The following is a 22,022-nucleotide window of genomic DNA, read 5'->3' as shown; positions in this document are numbered from 1 at the left end:
GACTTAACTGCTATTGAGGGTATACCCGTGTAACGAGGGCATTAGAGCGAAACGGAGTAAAGATTACTTAACAGGAACGCACTCGCTGACGTTGACCGTGCCTCGCAGTTTGAGTGTCGCCCAACACGATTGGATTGCATAGTGCGACAGGTTTGTGAGACACTCATGGGCGCGTGGCTTCGCAGAACCCTTCGACACGGTTTCTTGGCTGCTGATCCTGCTCGTGAGTATCCAGGTGGCAGCCTTTTCCATCTTCGTCTTCGAGTGGATGAGTCCCTCGGGCTACGACATGCGCATCACGCCGCCGAGAGGTGAGCACACGTCGGCGTCTTTCTGTGGAGCTTCATTAGAACAAAAGAGCGCATCGTGTTCTATGCGAGGCAAAGCAAGTCCTACAAATCTGAAAAAAAAAAAGAAGCCCTTGTGCCAGTATAACCGAACTCCCGAAGTGGGATAGATTAATTACTTAGACACCTCTCGGAAACGACAGGTTTGGGCATATATCACTTGTCTATCTCCTAATTTTATAAGACTTTCTTATTTTTTTCTTTTTTACTTGGGAGATTATATATAGTAATTTTGATAAGCAACGGTTCTTTCAGGTGTACCTGCCCCCAAGAAAATTTTATCGTGCGACCCTCTGTTCCGTAGCGCTCGTATAATTTGGGCCCGGATTAATGAAGAAACTGAAATATAATATCATACGGCCAAACAAACAGATCAAATGTATCTGTTATAAATGATCGGTGTCCCCAAAAAGTCATTAATCGTTGCATACGTCAGCCTTCTACTTGGTCGCGAGGTTAGATGTATGCACTCTTGGTTGTAGGCTACAAACGTGTAAACGTTCTTTCGGAAGGTTCGAGTGAAAAATCACGCCCCAGGTAAACCTTTTCCTTTCTCTTTATACGTAAATATATGGTAACTATACTTCGTTTCAGCTTCGGTCCAGACGCAGCCGATGCTACAAGCGCGAGCATGTGGCCCAGAACAGTGCTTGGACTGCACGAGCGCGCGTGCTTGGCAGGGATGCTGAAAGCCCGGAGCTCGCGCTTGTAGCTTTGTCTGCGTCTGGACCGAAGCTGAAACGAAGTTAATGACCTTCTGCTTGGAGAACTGATGTTGTCGTCTTGCCGTACAAAATGACGTGCCACACTTTTAACGGTGGAAAGGCGGGCTGGAACTGCACTACAACGGTCCCCTTATAACGGTACTGAACTCCCGGCCCCTTCTCATTTTTTTTAAATGCCCAAATAACACACATACTTCAAAATTGATTGTTCTTCAAACATATATTTGACGCGCAATATTTACGTCGCGAGACTTCATTTGATTTGAAAGCGGTTCCAAAATATGCTTCTATTCAGAGAGCTTGGCCTTAAAATAGAAGCATACTTCGGAAACGCTCAAATCAGTTTCGCAACCGAAATTCTCTGCTATTCTTTTTTTATTTTCGGAGGAAGTTTATTCTGTTAGAGTTGTCCTACCAAGGAACTTAATTCATTTTTCTTTCTGGGGAGTCCAGTGCCTCCTTAACGATACCTCCAGCGGAGACAGCGTTCGTTTAAGAAAAGAGATATCTCTGTTTGCAGAGCATCGGTTCTCGCTGTTCCGCACCTACTGGCTGGTGTGGGCCATACTGTTCGGGGCTGCGGTGAACGTGGACTGCCCCCGGGGCTACACGGCACGCTTCATGTCCAACGTGTGGGCCATGTTCGCCGTCGTGTTCCTGGCCATCTACACGGCCAACCTGGCCGCCTTCATGATCACCCGCGAGGAGTACTACAACCTCGCGGGCATCGAGGATAACCGGGTCAGTCAGTGAGACACACGCTTGGCTTGATTCCGCAGTTCCCGAAGCGTCTTGTCCCACGTCTGCGCTCCCTTTCGCAGTCAAGCTGTTCTCGTGCCGATGAATATGAGACCTGCCCGTTTACAAAGGAGTGATACTTTCTGTACTTTGGTCGCACTTAATTTAGATATAGCATCTAGAAATGAACTCTACCCTTTTGCGGATAACAGTAAAATTTAGCAGTTCATGTAGGTAACTTCGAATATTATTTCCTTGCGCGCGCATGCCGCTATGGGTACATGCTTTAACTACTTATCCACATAATCACTACACAGATTTAAACAGCTATTATGACGTGGCGCAAGCTTTTGGATGCCTTTCCTAGACATGGCTATACCGCCCGGGTTCTTAGCGATTCCGTCGTGCGTCGTCAAGACCACCATTTGCCACAGACTTGTAATACGTATGAAAGAAACCGTATGAAGCTTTGGGAAGGACGAATATACGTCCTTAATGATGACAGGCAAAAAAACAACAAAAAAACACTGGCAACTGACTGTCTTGTTGAACTTGTAATTAGGACACGTAGTTTGCATTGAAAGTTTGCAAATGCAGAGTATGGCAGCACACTGATCGCTTGTTTCTTCTGGGCGCTGTTCTTGATTGTTTTTCTTCTGCGCGTGCAGCTTCAGAACCCGCAGCAGACGGACCCCCCGTTCCGGTTCGGCACCATCCCTCGCGGCAACACGGAGGCCGTGCTCAAGCAGAACAAGCCCCAGCTGTACGCGTACATGCGTCCCTTCAACCGGTCCACGGTGACCGAGGGTATCCGTGACGTGAAGCGCGGAGAGCTGGACGCCTTCGTGTACGACGCCACGGTGCTCGACTACCTGGTGGGTCAGGACGACGAGTGCCGCCTGCTAACCGTGGGCTCCTGGTACGCCATGACGGGCTACGGCTTCGCCCTGCCCAAGAAGTCCAAGTACCTGGCCATGTTCAACCGCCAGATGGTCGAGTACAGGTAAAGATGGACCCGCCTCAGTAGTGGACATCGCGCAAAGTACCGAGCCTATACACTAACTGAGCTCTCTGACGTCAGTCTACTGCGCCGGCGCTGCTGGTCGCACTGCGCCTGCGCTGACTCTTCACCGCACGCGAATCTTGTTTCTGCGCAAGCGCAGTGCCCACACCAGATGAGGGCAAACGGGGGCTGTTTTTACACAGCAAGTCGGTGTATGTCTTGCACGTAACGTCATCGCCTTGGGCTGGCGGTCATTACGCGTCCATCAGCAAGGCCATCACAATGACGTTGATGCAACGTCCATGGAAGCCACTTATAGACATTTGTAAGCTGTCAGATTTCGGAAGCTGCTCTGGCCAACGTGGATGGAAAATGCTTTGTGCGCCTATTTGGTGGCCGTGGGCACCCTTACACTTCAGTGTAGGTGTTGACTATCGGAAGGTCTTCACACAAACGCCGGCCGGAAGATGGCGACGCGCAGAAGCTGTACTTGGAGACGTTTATAGACCATTCCAACAATCACCTTCGGGGCGCTGACGTCTATGTATACTGGGCTGTGGAACGCCTGTTCGCTGAAACGGTTCATATGGACACGGAACGTGCAAAACGACCGTGATTCCACTTTCAGCATCTGCTTTTTAAAAGGCATCCTCTCGATGATGTCTCACAAATCGGCGTACTGCGGCCCTGAAGGCAACACGTCGTTGATAAAGAGGCCAAGTGCTGCGTCGCTACGTCGGTGTTCGGCTGACGCTCGTGTCCCCTTTGATTGAACGCAAGTCTCTGACAAACACCGAGGCAGCACTTCTGTTGAGTGTGCCCTGCTCTGGCCTCCGACAAGATTATGTTTAAAATCCTGCTCATCGATCTCATTAACTGGAATGTGTTGATTGGTCGCAGCCCCACAACACTCCGCCTCTCTAGTACACTCCACTGAAGTGGCAGGTGCTGACGAGATGTCGTGGCAGGTGCTGACGAGATGTCCTGGCAAATTCTAAACCTTGGCATACTGAATGTTTCATATTCCGATGCAGACCGGTTGGTTGCAAGATTTAGTCGATGGTGCACGTGTTGGTGAGTGCCAGGGAATTTCCATCTCCCAGTAAGTTCTCCCAATAATTTGTTTACTCAAAGCGAGCTATCAGTTCTGAATTAATGAACCGTGGACCTTTGTCGTATGGGATGTCGTTCTCGGAGCCCGTTTCGTTTAGAAGTAAAATAACGCTGTCACTTTATTTCAGCTTGGTAAAGCTAGGATGGCAACTGCTGTATTGTTTTGTTTTCGTTTTTTTACGAAGCGACACGTTGAATGACGTTAGTTTACTGATATTAATAAATTGTCAAAATTCTTTCAAAACAGCTTTATAACGTTTGGTTTAGGTGGTTGTTGTTGTTGAATATTTATTTATTGATAATCAGAGAAGTGACATGTGCGGTGGGGAAAGGGGAGGTAAAAGTGTCAGAGGAGATGAGTGGGTGCCTCTAGTCCGGGGCAGGTGGTTAAAGAACTAATAGAGGAAATACTCTACCAATGTAATAGCTAATGTGTAAAGCTACGTGAAAGGAACTTTAATGCATGCAAGACTGCAATTGCCCATTCGCCTCCTCCTACTGGACAATTGCAGCGCTGGAAACCTAAATATGTCTTTCGGATTCTTCGGTCGCTCTAGTACTTTTATTTTAGTGCTAAAACGAACTGATGGGATAGTTGTGCATATATCTAAAAAGGAGTGACGCGATGGCCATGGACACGAAGAGTGAGTAGAAAGGACGAGCGCTGCTACTTAGTCCAGTAAAGGCAACAGTTTGTCCGATGAAGAAATTACATGACAATAATATTAGTGCACCATCATATTCCAAAACAGAATGACAATCCCTCGACTTTATTCCGATTGCTAAGGGACGCTCTAAAAAGCACCATTCGAGCTTCTAAATCCGGATTTAAAATGCTTCTAGGATAGTCTTCCTATTAGCGGGAGTTCTTCGCCCTAACGTTTCTAGATTTGCTCAGTTGTGAAATTGCACCCCCTCTTACCCCTTCCAGCCCGCCTCCCCTCGTTTGAAGCGCCATTTGGATTTTATTTTTTTTTATTTAAAACTGTGTGTTTCATAGAATACGGTGAAACGCCAACTAGACAATGTGCTTCAAAACACCCGTTCCATAGAGTACACTGTAGTTAACACAGCAGCCGTTGCCAAAACGGTGGCGCATCGAACGACGGGAGGCGGGCCGGGGGGCTAGAGCGGGGGACTGCTCGAGGAAGCAGTGTCTACGGATAGTTCCTCAACTGAGCTAACCTAGTAACGTTGGTTCGACTTGAGAGATCCTCTGATTCTGTCCGGACGAAGGTAACTGATGTCGCAATACATCTTGATAGCAAAACAGTAGGGCTAAAATTTGTACGTGACCTACGAGGGGTACAGATTGGACACAAGTGCTGCGCCAGCGTTCGACTGGAACTCGTGCTCTCACTAATAAAGCACAGGCCTCAGCCGAAAGCTCGCGCCGATCTCCAATTTGTGCTCCGCGTCGCCTCCGATGGGTGATGTATAAAATCTAGCGCCACGGCTTTCTGTACTTCGTTGTAACGTAAGTTCAGACGCAACCGACGTTACGAGTGAATGGGACCAACAGAGCAGTGTGAAAAGCGCAAATCACTTGGCCTTTCCTGTTTATGCTTGGTTCAGCGGTGAAAGAACACACTCGGAAACATGCTAACACCACGATGGTATCCTTTTGACGCCGTACGATTCTTCCCAACAGCTCGTAGCGTCGGCTGCGCGTCTGGACTTGGTGAAACTGAGTATAGCTATACTTCGTTTCTTTAGGTGAAATGAAGTATAGCTGTACTTCGCTTCACCTTAAGTGCACACGCATCCTACGCTACAAGCTGATCGGAAAAATCAGACAGCATCAAACGTGCACCATTATGGTGTTCGTCGTGTTTCTGAGCGTGTTCTATCATCGCTGAATCAATAGGAAACAGAAACGTCTCAGTGATTTGCGCTTCTCACGCTGCTTTATTCATTCCATTGCCTCGTATCTTCGGCTGCGTGGGAAGTTACTTAAGCTGATGCAAAGTAGGGGGGAATTGCTTCTATACCACGTTGCACAAAAAATCATCTAGCCCAATCGAGGGCTCAAACAAGTACAAACCTCGACACATGCTAAACGTGAAAGTCAACAGGAACCACCGCTCTTGGTTTGTCTACCAGCTGGCAGACCATGTAATAAAAGATAACGAACCGAATGACAATGCGTTTGATGCTGTATGATTGGTCCCATAGGCTCATAGCGTTGGCTGTTCTCTGACTTGAGGACGCCTCTGTCCCCTCTCTTTTCCGTCACATCGGTCCCTCCTGCGTACAGGGAGCGCGGTGACCTGGAGCGCCTGCAGCGGTTCTGGCTGCAGGGCGCCTGCAAGCCGGACAAACCCAAGCGCAACGCGAGCAATCCGCTCGACGTGAACCAGTTCATGAGCGCCTTCCTTCTGCTCGGATGCGGCGTGCTGCTTACCCTGCTGCTGCTCTTCCTCGAACACATCTACTTCAGATACCTGCGGGCCAGGGTCTCGGCGGGGAACCGGCGAGGGGCCGCTTCCGGACGCTGGCTCGCCCTCATCTCACTGGTGAGAAGGACTTTTCTTAATTTCTTAATTCGGGAATCCAGAGAATGTGGTAAAAACGGGAGCTTAAATCTAGATTTTGTTTCATTTTATTCCGTGTATTTCCGAGGAAATACATGGAAACGTTTGCTCCAGGCCAACCAGACACTCCTGAGAAAATGGTAAAATCATGAACCCATAAAAACTTCACAATCGAGGTCTATTTCTTTCATAGAATAAAGCCTAGTTCACATGCAGCGGTTTTGGCCCTAGAGCGGCGCGATTTCTGCCGTCGCGGCGCTCTGGCCAGCACCAGCAAAGGGCCGCCCACACTAGCGAGAAAACGCGCCCGGCGCGCCGATAAATCGGTTAAGCGGCAAGATAAAGGGCGTGTGTCTGCACGCGCTCGTGGCGCTGACTGTGCTTCGGCGACATTTTGTTACTTGCCGCGATCGGCGTGCCACGCGCGTTTTCTCGCTAGTGTGGGCGGCCCTCAATTCTGCGGCACGAGCGCCGCGACGGCAGAAATCGCGCCGCTTTAGGGCCAAAATCGCTGCATGTGAAACACGCTTAAGAGTTGACTAGAACAGCCGGCGGGTACCCAATGTCACACATGCAGCCACTTGTACTTAGTTTAGTAGTGCCTTGCCGCAATAAACGCACAATGAAAACTGTTCTTTTTTTTTTTTTTCCACTGCTGTTGCTGCCTAAACGAAACCAGCAATATGAAAAAAATGTCGAGTTCGCACTTGGTGCTTTGGTACACTTCAGCCCTCAAACCATGTATTAGAAAGCTGTCGATTGAAAAGTAAATGAAAAACGGCTAGCCCATCTCTTAAGCTTATTTGAGAAAAAAAAAACAATAACAATAATTTTTTTTCTTTTTTACGCAGCTGAGTTTTGGAGCACATGAAGCGAAATTTTGTGCTCCAGAATCCAGTGCCTCTTTTGCCCGTTTCGATCTAAATAAGCATCTTGCCGGCGTGTTTTTTTTTTTCTTTTTTTTTTGTGTGTGTGTTATCACTGCCGCGTTGTTCACATTAACGATCTCAGGCCATCAGTAGTTCAGCAGTGCCGAAAAGTTTCATCTTCTGCGGAGACATGAGACGTCCCTTGGGACATACCGTATTTTCCAAGCTATAGTCCTCGGACTATACATGTTTAAACGTTTAAATTTTAGGTAGTGCGGACTATCTACGAGTGCGGAGTATACAGGATTTCTGTTTTTGAAGATCGTTGATTATGCCAAGATTTGACTGATTTTGTGAATGAAAGACTTTGTTAATGGTGATTTATGTATAATACCAGCTTCTTGGTGAACTGAAATAGCAGACATTTTCAGGGTATGCCGTGTATGAGAAGCTTTTGGTGTTGACTAAGCACTAGGTGCGAACTATGCAGCGAGTGCGGACAATATAAGAAAAATACGTTGTAGTTTCAACCCAAATTGTTCCCGGCGGGCTATACACCGGGTGCGGACTATTGCCCGAAAAATACGGCACTAGCATCCCGCTGTTTAAACATTCATTCTATAGAATTTTACTTCAAAAAGCATAAATTGTAAGCCTTTTTACATTCAGTAGTTCTCAAAAATGCTACTAATAAAATGTCCTACCACGGAGGAGCAACCATTACCTCTCACCATCAAGAAAAACAGCGGCCATCTTTTAAAAACCGAGTCTAGCCCCCATGGCTGACAGTCTGGCAACTTGAGGAATGGTATGCTCCAGTTGCCATCTTGTGTGGCTTGGCAGACCACTACCGTCTCCATCTTGCGTTGTCAAGCAGCCGGCTCGTTCCGCGTGCCACAGGCTCTGTTCGTTGGCTAAGCTTTCTCAACATAAACGGCTCTGGGAAATATGAGGGAAACGCTGGTTCAATCACTCACGGCTGCTATTGTGTCATCTTTCCCTCACGTCCTCAAATCAGTTTTTTTTTTTTTCTTTTTTTGATGGGACGAGTTTATGCTATTGACTGCTAAATAACGGCGTAATTGTTGTAGGAAACCATTGTTGGTACTCCCACTCAGGTATAAACGCACTGAAACAAAGGCACTCACGACAGTACACGCTGAGCGAGGGAATGTTAAGCACCTTTGTCGTTTTGCTCACATATATGTCATTCTTTTACCAATCGGCTAAAACGGACCAAAGAATGTCCACAGGGTATGCTTAATATTTAGGCAGAGTCTGCCGTTTGCTTAACCCAATAGAACTATGCATATCTTTTTCCTCTGGCCGCCAGTGCTTTGTTGTCTTAAAATAAATATATCAAACGCGACAGAAGAAGCCGTGGTTACGACCAAAAATAACATTGGTCACGCATCCGCGGCATCACCATGCGCAGAGCATGGGCAAATCCCTGAGCTTCCGCGAAGCCGTGTACGAAGCCCGGATGCGACGGCGGTGCCGGGACCCGGCCTGCGACAACCAGCTCTGGAAGGTTCGTCACCAACTGGACATCGCCCGCCTTAGGGTCAGCCAGCTGGAGGCGCAGCTTGGCATGGAAAGGCGAGTAAACTCCGTGCCTTATCAAGTTTTTCATAATTCACGTCATGCTATCGGTCTTACTCGGTGTGTGAATGAGACCTGTGAATTTGTCTTCATGTTAGTACGTCCCGGGTATTATTTAGTGATTCATGACTGAGGCAGAAAAAAAAGTCGCGTGACTAATACCCGTGCCACACAGGGAACTTTACAACGAATGACATTTGTGTGATCGGCAAATCAGCTCGCAATCTGTCGCGCGTGGAATGCGCCACGCCCGGAGTGTCGCACGCTGATCGGCCGTCCGCTCAAATGTCATTCGTTGTAATAGGCATTCGAGTTGCCCGTGTGGAACGGGTATTAGACATTCCCTTAAATACAGTGAAGGTCCGATAACTCTTGAGGCTGTTTTTAACGTGCGGCACTTTCTATCGGAAACTAGCGGATACATTTTCTCGACAGATTTTGCGCGAAAATTGATGCCACGTGACATTTTCAAGTCACACAACCCTGTGACGTCACGGAACCTTGCCGACGTCATCCGATTAATAACTTATGACTTTATGACGTCGCCTGATGTTGCACCATCATGCGGCCAGACTTACAGAGGAGGAAAGGCCCGAGGAGAATTTTCCATATAAAGCTATCGCTCAATATTTTATCCTTGTGTCTCCCTGTCTTCGCGAGACCCGCTCAAGGTCGCCCTTTCTCTGCGCAGACCGTCGTCGACAACGGTCCAGGAGCTCCTGCGCCCCCGGGACCTGACCAACAACCGCGTGTCGTCAACCGAACTGCGGAGCCCTGCCGTCATCATGTCCCACCCGATGCCCCGAGAGATCACCGAGAAGGAGACGGTCTTATGATGGCGTCGGCATTCCAACCGCACCCACCCATCAGCAGCCATCTATACCCACACTGCGTCACACATGACCCCACCCCCTCCCTCCCCCCGTCGTCCCCTTCCCCCTTTGCCGTGCGATTATGCCTCGTGGTGGGGCAGCCGCAATGTTGGTTAGAGACGTGTGTGGCCTATAACCGCCGCTCGGGGTCGTAAATGCGGACGCACTAGAGCCGTTTGTACTGGGAGGGTTCCTCTGCGGAATGGTGGTCACTCGAGATGAACAAATATTAGTTTGATGACGCTGATGCTAATAATAACGCCTCGCTCGTTTGCGTTAAAGTAAGCAATGTGCGGTGAACATGAGGGGCCGCTTAAGATCGCGAATGGAAAGTACACATAACACAGCCGTTTATCGACTATTCCATTAATCTACTTCTGCAGGCCGCCATGTTTGTTAACTGGCCCTTGGAACATGTTGTAAACGTGTGCAGTAGTTCTGCGAAATATCAGACACAACGCATGCGTTCACAGTCTAGTTACTCGGCATTTTCCATACTTGTGATTAGAGCTGGTAAGGTGTACGCTAGAATAGCTCTGTCATCTTTTGAAAATTGAGTCTAGCAACCATGGCTGAGAGTCTGGGCAACGGTATGTTCCATTCGCCATCTTGTGTTGCTGGGCAAACCACTGCCGTCTCTATCTTGTGTTGTCAAGTACACTCTAAAAAAAGGCCCGTGCGTCTGCTTTCCCGCACAACACTCGGAGAGCCAATCACCGCAACTTACAGGGGCAGCTCGGCGAATGACGATGCGGAAACATATGTTTAGACCAAAAAACGTAGTCTGAGTTGTGACATTAAGCAATGCAAGCGTGACGTTTGGCATTGCTTAATGTCACAACTCAGACTGGGTTTTTTGGTCTAAACATATGTTTCCGCATCGTCATTCGCTGAGCTGCCTCCGTAAGTTGCGGTGATTGGCTCTTTGAGTGATGTGCGTGAAAGTAGACGCACAGACTTTTTTTAGAGTGTAGCCGGATCGTTCCGCGTGCCACAGGCTCTGCCCATTGGCTAAGCTTTCTCAGCATAAACGCTCCGGCATAATGAGGGGCAGGTCGCTACAGTCACTCGCGGTTACGACTTGTGTCGTCTTCCCCTCGCTTCATCAAATCCGCTTTCTTTTTTTTTTTTGACTGGACGAGTTTATGTTTGTGACTGCTCAATAATGGCGTAATTGTCGTAGGAAACCATTGTCGGTACTCCCGCTCACGTATGAACGCGCTAGAACAAAGGCACGCACACAACCGTACACTCTCGGAGAGTGAAGGTTGGATCGCCCTTGTCGTTCGGAACAATGAATTGCCCAGCCGGCTGAGGATCACAATTACATAGTGGTGCGTACTCGGCATCTGATTGATTCTCGTATCCGAACAAAAAGGGGACAGGTGCCTGCTGCAGCTTGAGCGCTAACCACATTCTGAACGCTGAACGCTTTTCCAACTCTGAATGTTTTAAAATGTCGAGCCTGCTTGGGATGACGTGCACGTTCCATCTTACGTGTTTCGCCATCAGAACTATACCATATCGTGCGTGGCGAAGCAAAGCACACCTATACTTCGTATCACATGAAGTCCGACCGAAGCCAACGCCTAGAATCCGATGCAGCCAATCAAATGGCAGCAAAAGTGCATTGTCATGGCACTCGTCCTCATGGGAGGTTTGTAATCAGCGGTTAAACAAATCACGCACAGCGAGTGTGCTGCAATGCAGCGCTCTTTTCTCTGCGTGTGATTTGTTTAGGCTCTATTTCAACCCCCACAGAGGCAACCAGCCTCCTGATGATGCACTTTTCACACCACTTTTCACACTTTGCACCGAATCAGAGCGTCGTCTTCGGTTGGAATCAACGCGAAACAGCGTGTAATCAAAGTTCCTAGATAAGGGACGCGCTAGGTGCTTCTTAATAAAGTATAGAATGTTTGACGCCGAGAAGGCACGACAGTGCAGGTTTGAGGAAGAAAACAGAGGCACACGGTTGCGGAATGAACTAAAAGACGCCGTTTGGGCCACGAGTCGTGCTCCGTTGACCGGTAAGCGTCGTCTTAACTTGCAAAAAGTGGTTTGCAGTATCGGGAGACTTTACGTCTGACACGAGGATGTCACATATAAAAATCACCGTAGAGTAATTTTACTCTTACACTCCGTCAGCTTTCTCTCCCGAGATAAAGAAATGAACCACACTTAGGGTAACCATTACTGAAGTGATTAGAAAGCTATAACCACCGGTACTACACCATCGCATGTTCATTACAGTCGCCTAGGAGTTCAGGCACGGCGTTCACCAGTGAGCCAGAGTATTTATTTGGCCACTAACAAATTAAATTCGTCATTGGCACGAGCGTTTAGTAGACGCAGCTAAAATATATATATATATATAAAAAAACAGTGATCGGTTTTAGAGGCTTCAGCAATTAAGTAGAGGTTCGCCACAATCAAATGCCCGAGGTTTCATACCGCGTCAAACAGCCGTCAAAAATGACGACGCGAAGTCAGAGATGTCACTTCCCTAGGACGATGCTTTTATGCTAGACGCCCTATTATGACAATCGACTGGTTTTAATGACAGCTGGTTAAGAAAGCCCGCATGGAACGTGAATAAAACCCGTTGTGGTGTGACTTACACATGAAAAAGTTGAAAACCAAGGCAGTGTAATACACAGGCTTTGAGGCCGGTGGTACAACTACAAGAAAATGTTCAGTTTGTCTGAAACGGAAACCTATGACACGGCTGACCAACGAAGTCGGAAGACCGAAGGGTTAATTTGCTTAGCGTAAGAAATGCAGATCGAAGTTCAGGAAATCAGTAATGGTTACGCATTTGAAGAAATGAAAGTACATTTTTCGTAGCGACAAGCGGAAGTCTCGTCAGCTCTTTCTAAATGCGAGGCAGAAGTGGAAAGCAGACTTTGAGGTCTGTAAAAAAAAATATTTGAGTGCACAAAAAATTATTGACCCCCATAGGATCTCCCTTTTGGTGTCCCTGCGTGTTTAATTTAACAAGCCTACGAGTGAAATTTGTGTCTTTTTTTTTCACAAACAGAAATTGTTACACAACCTGAGGAAGTTGCAAGGCCTTGCTAGGAGTATGGATGACTGCATATCAATAATTTATTTATTTATTTCAGACTAAAAAATTTATTTTATTTTGGATTGCTAGATTAGACACATGTAACGCCTAAAGCGTTTGAACGAACTATATGCACAGGATCAAGAGGCAGTGCATTGTTTGCACAAAGCATACTATTACAACAGAACACAAACCTCCCAAGAAGCTAAAAGTGGTCGCCAGTGAATCAACGAAATTTTCAAAGACATTAAGCCTAGACAGAACATCCTAAAGCCGAAGAGACAAAAAAAAAAAAAAGACAAATCCTATTACCAGTTGTCTTTTTTCCTCTTAGGCGGGTTTGTTTTCAAATTTCTTTAGTTTTATTTTAGGTGCGTCTTTCCTTGTATGGAATTTTTATCTCATAGGTATTTTTTTATTTTATGTGACCTTTCATTTATGCGTGAGTTTTGTTTTATACTTGACTTTCATTTCCGGCATGACTTTCATTTCATGTGACTTCGTTAATGCTTGACTTTAATTTTATGTGTGACTCCTGTTATGTGGGACATTCATTTTATTCAATGGCGTTATCTTATGAGTTTTTTTCTCTCTTTTTAACACAAATCTGTTTTTTCTTTGGCATCCTTTCCACTTGCCATATAAGAGATAGCAAGCCAGCATTATTATGCTCGGTTAAGCCAATAAACCCTTTTTTTCTCTCGATCAATTCGCTCGTTACTAAGACAACAATTCACAGAGGAAACAAATGCTGGTAAGAAGTCTGAAAGAACTCTTCCGGGGGCCTCGCATATTAGCCGCAATTCACCTAAAATATTCCGAATCTTCCGGACTAACGCCCTAGTTACACGGAGCAAAGGAAGATGGCTACCACAAACTAGGATTACACTCATCTGAAGGAAGATGATCCTACGAGGCTGTTTTGGCTCCAGTTGAATGAAAAACAAAATCGAGCCTCGTGCGACGTGTTTTAACTATTGAGCTAGATAAATCAGAGAACCAGATTTTTGTTGATAAGTGTTTATTACGTCCTGCAAATCTTTGCCGTACAAAAAATTGAATCGAAAGCGCAGAAAATGAATGAAAGCAAGAGTAACACTAGAAAAGCCACGTTGCCATCAATCTCAGTCAATGGCTGTGTCTGAAGAGCTCCAACTCTGCTCGTTCCGTCACCTGCCGAGATCGTTTTACCGGCAGATCAGACCCCTAAACATGGCCTATCGAACAATATTTGTTTTACAATCCTTTTTAGATGTCATTTCACTATTCCAAAACAGTAAATGCTTCGCTACCCCTGACAATTGATGGCGATGCCGCGGACGACGCAATTTTGAACACAATTAACAAGGTCTATTCAAGTCAACTGAGGTAAGCGAGCTCAGTTTGACCATACTTTCAATAGCGGCTGAATGACAGTTAATACTGCAGTTTGATTGCGGTCTATTGCAATTGAGTTAACTGTCGTTTGCTCAATAAGAGATGGCAGTGACAATGCTCGTGTAACTAGACAGATACAAGTTAAGAATGCGTCGGAAGCCCATCCCACACACGCATTACCGCCAGCCACTGTTCCTCCACGAAACGCAAATATTCCGCTACCAACGCTGTTGCGCACTGCAAAATTCTGCTGACGTCGCAAATCTTGTCATGGTTACTGTCTTCCGTGATTGGCCCGAAGAGCGATTCAAGGTCATGGCTGGCACGTGGTGGTGTTTATTTTAGCGCATTCTTTTTGAGTATCCCACCATTGCGTACAAGTCTATTGGAATAGCAGAAGACATTTTCATAAAAAAATCTGGTCCTTAGCCAGAAGTTTGTTTTTATTTGAGGCTTTTTATAAAGTTTATTTGAATCACTAACAAAAACACTCACGGTACTTTTTGTTCTCGCCCGAAACACAGACCTTAAAATATTGGGAGTTGGATAGACACAAATACCCGATTCAAAACGGTCTTCCTTTTACACAACCTACGCTTAGTAAACGAATGTTAAGTGACGACCAGACAAAGTGCACATTTGCTAGTGGGTAACGGTCACTGCGGTGGAGAAGAATGAAGATTTATGAAGCACTCGCCTAAGTTTTGAAAGGCAAGGTCTTGTAAAGTCTAGATAAGAAAGTAATGCCGGACTGTAGTTGTGCAATTATTGTAATCGTGGTGTTCAGCGTTCAAGCAGCCTGCGAACGTACCAGAGAGAAAAGAAGCTCAGATGAAATTGACTGGTTACTTTCACTTCGTAGTCTTCGAATTCCACTTGCTCAGAAACCCTAGTTTTAGAGATAGAGCCGTTCGGATTCAAGAGAAACAATACAACACGTACATGGAGTCTTTCATTGTCTGCCGCCGCCGCAGGAAGCGGTTACAGTAGCGTTCGCTTTCAGGAATAGTTTATTTTTCTTGTTTCGTGTTTAGCGCGTCAGACTATCATCGGACCATTAACGGTGGAGCTGCTCAGCCGGAATGTCCGATGCCATATTTACAGAAGGATACAAAAATTTTCTTTATGTTGGTAACGGTACTCGAGTGCCTATAGTTGGCCACTCTAAAATGCCTACCTGCTGCACAGACCATTGCACAGAACTAGCAACTGCAGTGACAACGTTAGCTACTCTCCGATTGACGAATTACCGTGGAAACAGAAACCTCACAGGGCCACTCCAGTCGGAAAACAACAAGGTATTGCGCGTCATAGTCTTGAAATCAAGAAAAGTTATAATTTTAAAGATCTCAGAGGGACCTGGAAGGGCTCAAGTTAAAATTCAGTATCAACATCTCACTCAGAGCTGCCACGGTTGCTCGGATGCAAAGCGTCGGCCTACAGATCCCCAGTTGATGGATATGAATGATCGCCGAGGTGCCCGAAATCTGACGGAGGCTTACTCCGCAATGGCACCATAAAACTGAGATTTCAGTTGCACGCCAAAAGAAGACCAGGTGGTTCAAATTAAGCTTCCCTCCTCCGCTGGGCCGTGCGAAATACTCTTGATTGGTCAGGCACGTAAATTTCCCAAATTTGATTTGACAACACTCCGAAGTTGGAAATTTCGCGCATCACGTTTACGTTTCCTCACACACCGTCTGGTTTATAAAACCCTTACATCCGAATCACGAGACACTTAACACGTATCCTTCACCTTTCATCACGGAAGGGAATTCTCATGACGGTCAAATGCTTTGCTAGGAAGATACATTCTACTCTGCTGATTTGCATTAGACAGCATGCCTACAGCGCTAAATCCTACCCTAGAGGAGGGAAAACTCCGCGTCCCAGAGGACACATACGCGTCGCGCTTTTCCAGCACCTCCTAGAAGAAAAGGCCGTAGCGCTCTGTTCGTGACGTCGCGAAGGAAGGCCATCGGGGCGCGCGTCGAAGCGAAGGCAACGCGCGTGGATCGACCGTCGTAACGCGTTTTTAGTCACATACGCGTGTCTTGTTAGCTAAAATGAAAGCTACACATAGCAGCGGGTCTCGAAAATGTGTTATTACACGGGCAAAATATTACACCGCTAAATAATCGGTATGAAATGGTACGAGGTAGGTGTATACGAGAAAAAATTGGGCCATGCAATTATTGCTCTAGGAATGCATAATTTACACAGAAATACTTCGACAAAATGGCGAGACACGCAGTGATTGGACCCAGCAAAACAGATCAGAGTTAAAAATCAGGTAGACGTAGCGAACGCGAACAAGTGCCACTCACGATCATGTAAGCGATGTTATCGCGTGCAGTCACTGAATTCTTGCATCATACACCGGCCACATGGCAAAAATAATCTAATTTCAATCGAATGACATTATGGGGTCGATAAATCATCTTGCGACGCTCGTATAATCACTCAAGACCGCGAGCTGATTAAGTCTCATATCATTTAATGAAGATATATTAACTTTTCCGTGTGGCAGAACAAAGTAAGATATTTTGTTCCAAGGCAGCTCGAGCCCATAGGGCAAAGCAAATTAGTTGACCGTAAATAGTAAGTTTAGTAAACTTACTATTTACGGTCAACTAATTTGCTTCTCCCTATGGGCTCGAGCTGCTTTAGAACAAAATATATTATTTTGTACACAATAATACTTTTACCTTAATACAGTTAAGATTCTAGTATAAAAGCGGTAAAGGCAATAAAATAACATTAGAATAAATAAACACATGAGCCCAAACAACGTACTTTGTATAATCACACAAACTGCTTCCTAGTGAAAACTAGAATATTACCACGCATATTTACAAATGTCGACGCAACCGCACGTGGATAACTACAAAAAAATGCTATATCTCACAAAAAAAAAAAAAAAATTAAAAAAAAATTTGAATGCAACACTTTACTCGCGTCCCACATGACCAAGAAAGCCCGTAAATAAGTTGTTTTCCACCTGTCGATCGTATCCATACGTCCCACAATGTCCGCGACGAAAGCATTTGAACACGAACTTTAAGTCTCTCTCTGTCGAAAGAGAGGTCGATCGATAATCGACCAGTGTCATCGTTGACTAGTTGCCACACATGCCATTCAAACCTTAGCAGGACTTGTTCCGCGAATCCACGTAAATGCCATTGCATCAAGCGAACACAAAAAAAAAACTACCCGAGTCTGCGGTGACGACCAAGAAACGACGGTAAGGATCAAAACCACACACACACACACACACACACACATAAACACACACACACACACACATGAAAGAGCAACGGCAGCAGTGTGGGAGGCTTAACATCGTCGACCGATCTCTTGCGTGCGCTCCCTGCGGCGATGACTGGATTTCTTTCGGTTCCCTTCCCTTCTAAAAGTCTCAGCGTTCCTTTTTAGACAGGCAGCAGCTCACACACAACGTAAATTTGTTCTCGTACAAGGAAAGAAAACGTCGCAGCGGACCGGTTCATTCGAAACGTGTGGGCATCTGCGGGATTGCACGTAGTCCCGCGGTTACGGGGATAATCATAAATATAAAATTGGTACTTTTAACGTTGGTATCACGTTGTATAATATGTTTATATTATATATATAATAAATTGTACAATACTCCGCTTTGAAAACATATATTAGTGTCGGATAAACGCTCACGAACACCCCGCGCCGCTCGACAAGAAACGTTTTTTTCACGTCGATGCCAGAAATATTTTTCACGTAGTTGCGCTATGGACTTCCTTCTCCGACATCGCGACGTAACCCTTCGGAGCGCTACGGCCTTCTCTTCTAGGAGGTGTTGGCTGTTCACGTTGTCACGCTACGCCGAGGGAGAGGGTTGCCGCCAACTCACCGATATATCGAACTTGCCGAGACACCGGAGAAGTATGTCTCCGCTGTCTCGAGTGGTTTCCATGACAGTAGATGGCGGCATTCATCCCTCCCAAGTCAGAGGAAGAAACCCCGAGACTACGCGCGTCTAGTCGTTCCAACTACGCAAAAGTTGTCGGCACCGAGGCCATTGGATAGTCGCGGAGAAAGCTGTGCTCGCAGTAAGGTATTTGCTACGGCAACTCAAACGACTCAACTCAACTCAAGAAAGTGGGACGTTTGTGAAATCTGTTTTTGACGTCATATCTGTGATGTGGCGTCCCAGAATGCTTCTGGAGAAGGTACGACGAAATACGCCACCTTCCCTATTACGATTCTCTTACATTGTTCATTAGATACAAGCTAAAAGGTTCATCGAGAGACCTTCCAGTGTTTTATGTCTCGTGATCAAACTAAACAGAAAGAATTATCTTGTTTGGCTGGAGTGGCCCTTCATTCCTATGGACGCTTCCCTGATATACGAGTTAGCTCGGCCACACGGTGTGCTCAAACGTGGGCCAGTACGGCGTTATGTACAGTGCTAATCACACTTGTCTATAACGCGCGAGCGTGCGGCTTTCTCCGGGGAGCGCTAGACTGGTGGCGTTCGCGGAAACTAAGCTAGTCACGTGGCGCAACATGAAACGGCCCGCTCGAGGGGTGTCCTGCCCACTCTATCAGCTGGCGGCGAACACGGAAGGCTGCTCGCACGCTTTTTACAAATATCATTGCTCGAACAATAAACAAACTAAAGCATGAAGGCGTATCAACGATGTCGTCATCAAAAAACAAAATTATATCATAAAGCACTTTACTTTTGTCGCTTATCAAGCTGATAGAGTGGGCAGGACACCCCTTGAGCGGGCCGTTCCATGTCGCACCACGTGACTAGCTTAGGTTCCGCGAATGCCACCAGTCTAGCGCTCCCCGGAGAAAGCCGCACGCTCGCGCGTTATAGACAAGTGTGATTAGCACTGTACGATCCTGCTTTCAGGATGCCTAGCAGCCACCAAAGTAGCACAGATATAGTGCAATCATCGTAAAGCTGCTGCATCCGACGCGGTGATTCTCTTGAGACGTATACGCGCTTCGTAGTTAAATAAGTAGGCGGATAAATCCGTCGATAGGTTATCTGGGACAGCATAGCTTGCTGCCTTATCCGAGAATGTGAACGTGAATTTGTTTTCTTTTTTGCTTTTTCGTGAGGAGGGCTACTCCAACTTTTCAACGGGACTTGAAATAGCAAGCATGCACGAGCACGAAGAAAGGAACGACATCTTTTTTGCAAAGGCTCAAAACAAAAGCTACGACGTCTTAGGCTTTGCAGTTTGTCATTGTCTGTTATCTTGTTGTCTTGTCACAAACGTTTGTGATATTGAATGTTGTTTCCTGCTCAAAGGCCAGTCGGCAGTTGAAAATCGGAAAAAGAGAGAAAGCCTTTTTCTTGGTGCACTCTCAAAAAACGTAAATGAGTTACCTTTAGTGCAGAACACGAAGGAAGCCGATCACGGCTAATAATAAAACAATTTCCACAGAACGAAAGAACTCAAAATACGATGAGATCCCGAAAAAGCGAGGTACATCGAGCGTGACGCTTCATTGGCTCATTGTCTGATCGTATTCTGTGCTTCTTCATTCGCTGGAATTGTTTTATTATACACAAAAATTGGCGGTCTCCGCGTTCTCCAAAAAAAGGGGACATCAGACACATTTTCTTAGAATGGGGTAGCAGCCCGACGAGAAAGCCCAATCCTAATATTATACTCTGAATTCCCAAACTCGACCTCCGTGATCAACGTCAATTATCGTGCACCTCCCCCCCCCCCCCCCCCTCCCCCTTTTCAAGTTCACACTAAAAGGGTATTCGTACCTCTCCCGTTTCCAGTCCACCCGATGATTTTGTAAGTCTGGCTTTGCTGAAAGTAATTACAGCACAGATTCGTCGCTCACTCTACAGCACTATTCTATATGAATGCGCCAAGCTTTGTAGCACTACTTCCATGTCGTTAGTTAGAAATGAGATTTCTCTGGTTGGTTTCGTCGAAGGTTTGTTCTCGACTCTAAGAGTTGTTCACCTATTAATTAATAGTGCAAAAATTCGTGGCGGGCTGCCGGTGACTCAGCATAAAACATGTAATGTTTGTGTGATACTGTGATCAGATGTTTGGGTTTTGGTTAGAATAGGCCAACTCGATGTCTATAAACAAGCCCGGCTGCCCACAGCAACTCTGGGCCCTGCGCTTGTGCATGAGCCCGTGTTTTGAAGGGAACAGCAGCTGCTAATGTGCCACTCCGCAGCCACCGCTACGTTATATACATGAATTGCTGTATATCGGTCAAGCATGTCTTCATCTAGAACTTTAATATATATTCCATTCAGAGCCTATACCCGCGTTGTTGGAGTAGCCCTTGAGACCGTAAGTGGAGGCATCATCGCATGGCGGCCAACCCGACGACACGACATAGAGAAAGAAACACAGACACACCAGAAGCTCAATGGAGACATACCTGTGGGTGGATACGTTGCACCTGCATAGAGATATCTATATACACGTATACATATATATATAAATATATACTATATACACACATATGGCACGCCGTATTCAGTGTGCGTGCAGGTACGTGGGATGTACAAACGTTCGATGTGCGTTCGCGGCTTGTAGTTTGAGGTACTGGCGAGCAAACTGCATCTCGTGCATCTCGGTCACCCTCAATAGGCACGACAACCGCTCACTACTGTTTTATTAGCGCTGCATTACTGCCTGTCTCCGGCTCAAGGGTCAGAGATGAAATAAAAACAAACGCTTGCCTTGTGAATTGTCTCTTTTTTGTGACACTGCATTATTGTGGCTCAGAGAAGAAGGTGCACATATCCGGATCGATGACGTAGTTACGTATTCAAACTGGGGACCGGCGAGTATAGTACCTTTCTAATGGCCAGTTGCACAGCGACGCCGGAAATAGTTCAATACGATTTCGTAATAGAGGGTTTTTACGAGTCTGAATAGGATCGCAAGGCTGGGGCATTGTTTTATTTGAAGAAATGAGTAAACTAGATATATTTATCTAAAAGGAGCTTTTGAGCGCTTAAATAAAAAGGAAACCGAAACGCTTGCATCTGGCTATTTCCACGTCAGATGGTGCAATGACTGACCGGCTTATAGTTTTGGTGTTTCTGTAATATATGTGAAAGCCATGTTCTTGAGAGAAGCATTTAGCGATATGTGAACGCCAATACTGACTTTTTCTCAGCGATATAAAATTAAGAAGCTCGAGACGTGGACATTGCTGGGATTTTACTATGGTAATTTGCACAGCCGCCAATGTCACACACCAAAGCAGGCACATGGTTAAAAAGAAATTCATTTATTTTATAGACAATTTACAACATGCACACAAAATACTAAAAATTGAAATTAGATATTTGTATGCAACAAAACATTACGATACACGTAAAATAAACACGTTTTAAAGACATATTTACAAAATATTTACCAACAAACAAGTTTATGCAAAACGTCGCAAAATATATCAAAATATGTTTCTTGAAATGCAGCGCTTATCCATTATTGTAGATTCTTTATTAATTCAGAAACTTAAGTAATTTTTCTAAAAGTAAAATAATTCCACGTCAATACTTAAAAAAAAACCTCCATCTTTTTCTTAAACTCTCCTTAACACTTTGCAGTGACTTCAACTAACTTCTGATGGCAAAATATTAAGAAGCAAATGACGTCCAATTGAGAAAAGCGACAACAAACCTTCACTGAAATTGAGGTAGCTTGTCTTCGTTATAGGGGCTTTGCCGCACGCCATCGGCTCCGAAGAAATATTCTCTAGAACTAATAAAGTGTGTAAAACGGTGCTGC

The 22,022-nt window shown here is 45.8% G+C and overlaps 1 protein-coding gene across 1 annotated transcript in view; it reads left to right on the top strand.

The window, feature by feature from the left end:
• LOC8051576 (glutamate receptor ionotropic, NMDA 2B) overlaps positions 1-17,176 on the top strand; it is a 46,366-nt gene extending 29,190 nt beyond the window's left edge. Inside the window, exons 9-14 of the mRNA XM_042294831.1 lie at positions 186-311; positions 1,593-1,813; positions 2,479-2,813; positions 6,184-6,442; positions 8,765-8,928; positions 9,623-17,176. Coding sequence (XP_042150765.1) covers positions 186-311; positions 1,593-1,813; positions 2,479-2,813; positions 6,184-6,442; positions 8,765-8,928; positions 9,623-9,767 — 1,250 coding nt within the window. The 3' untranslated portion in view covers positions 9,768-17,176. The remainder of the gene's footprint in view (positions 1-185; positions 312-1,592; positions 1,814-2,478; positions 2,814-6,183; positions 6,443-8,764; positions 8,929-9,622) is intronic.
• Positions 17,177-22,022: the final 4,846 nt, after the last annotated feature.

The sequence above is a fragment of the Ixodes scapularis genome, unplaced genomic scaffold (assembly GCF_016920785.2).
Source record: "Ixodes scapularis isolate PalLabHiFi unplaced genomic scaffold, ASM1692078v2 PGA_scaffold6__148_contigs__length_123643588, whole genome shotgun sequence".
NCBI classification, from domain to species: domain Eukaryota; kingdom Metazoa; phylum Arthropoda; class Arachnida; order Ixodida; family Ixodidae; genus Ixodes; species Ixodes scapularis.
Note: the sequence above shows the minus strand (reverse complement) of the source record. Positions and strands in the feature narration are given on the sequence as shown.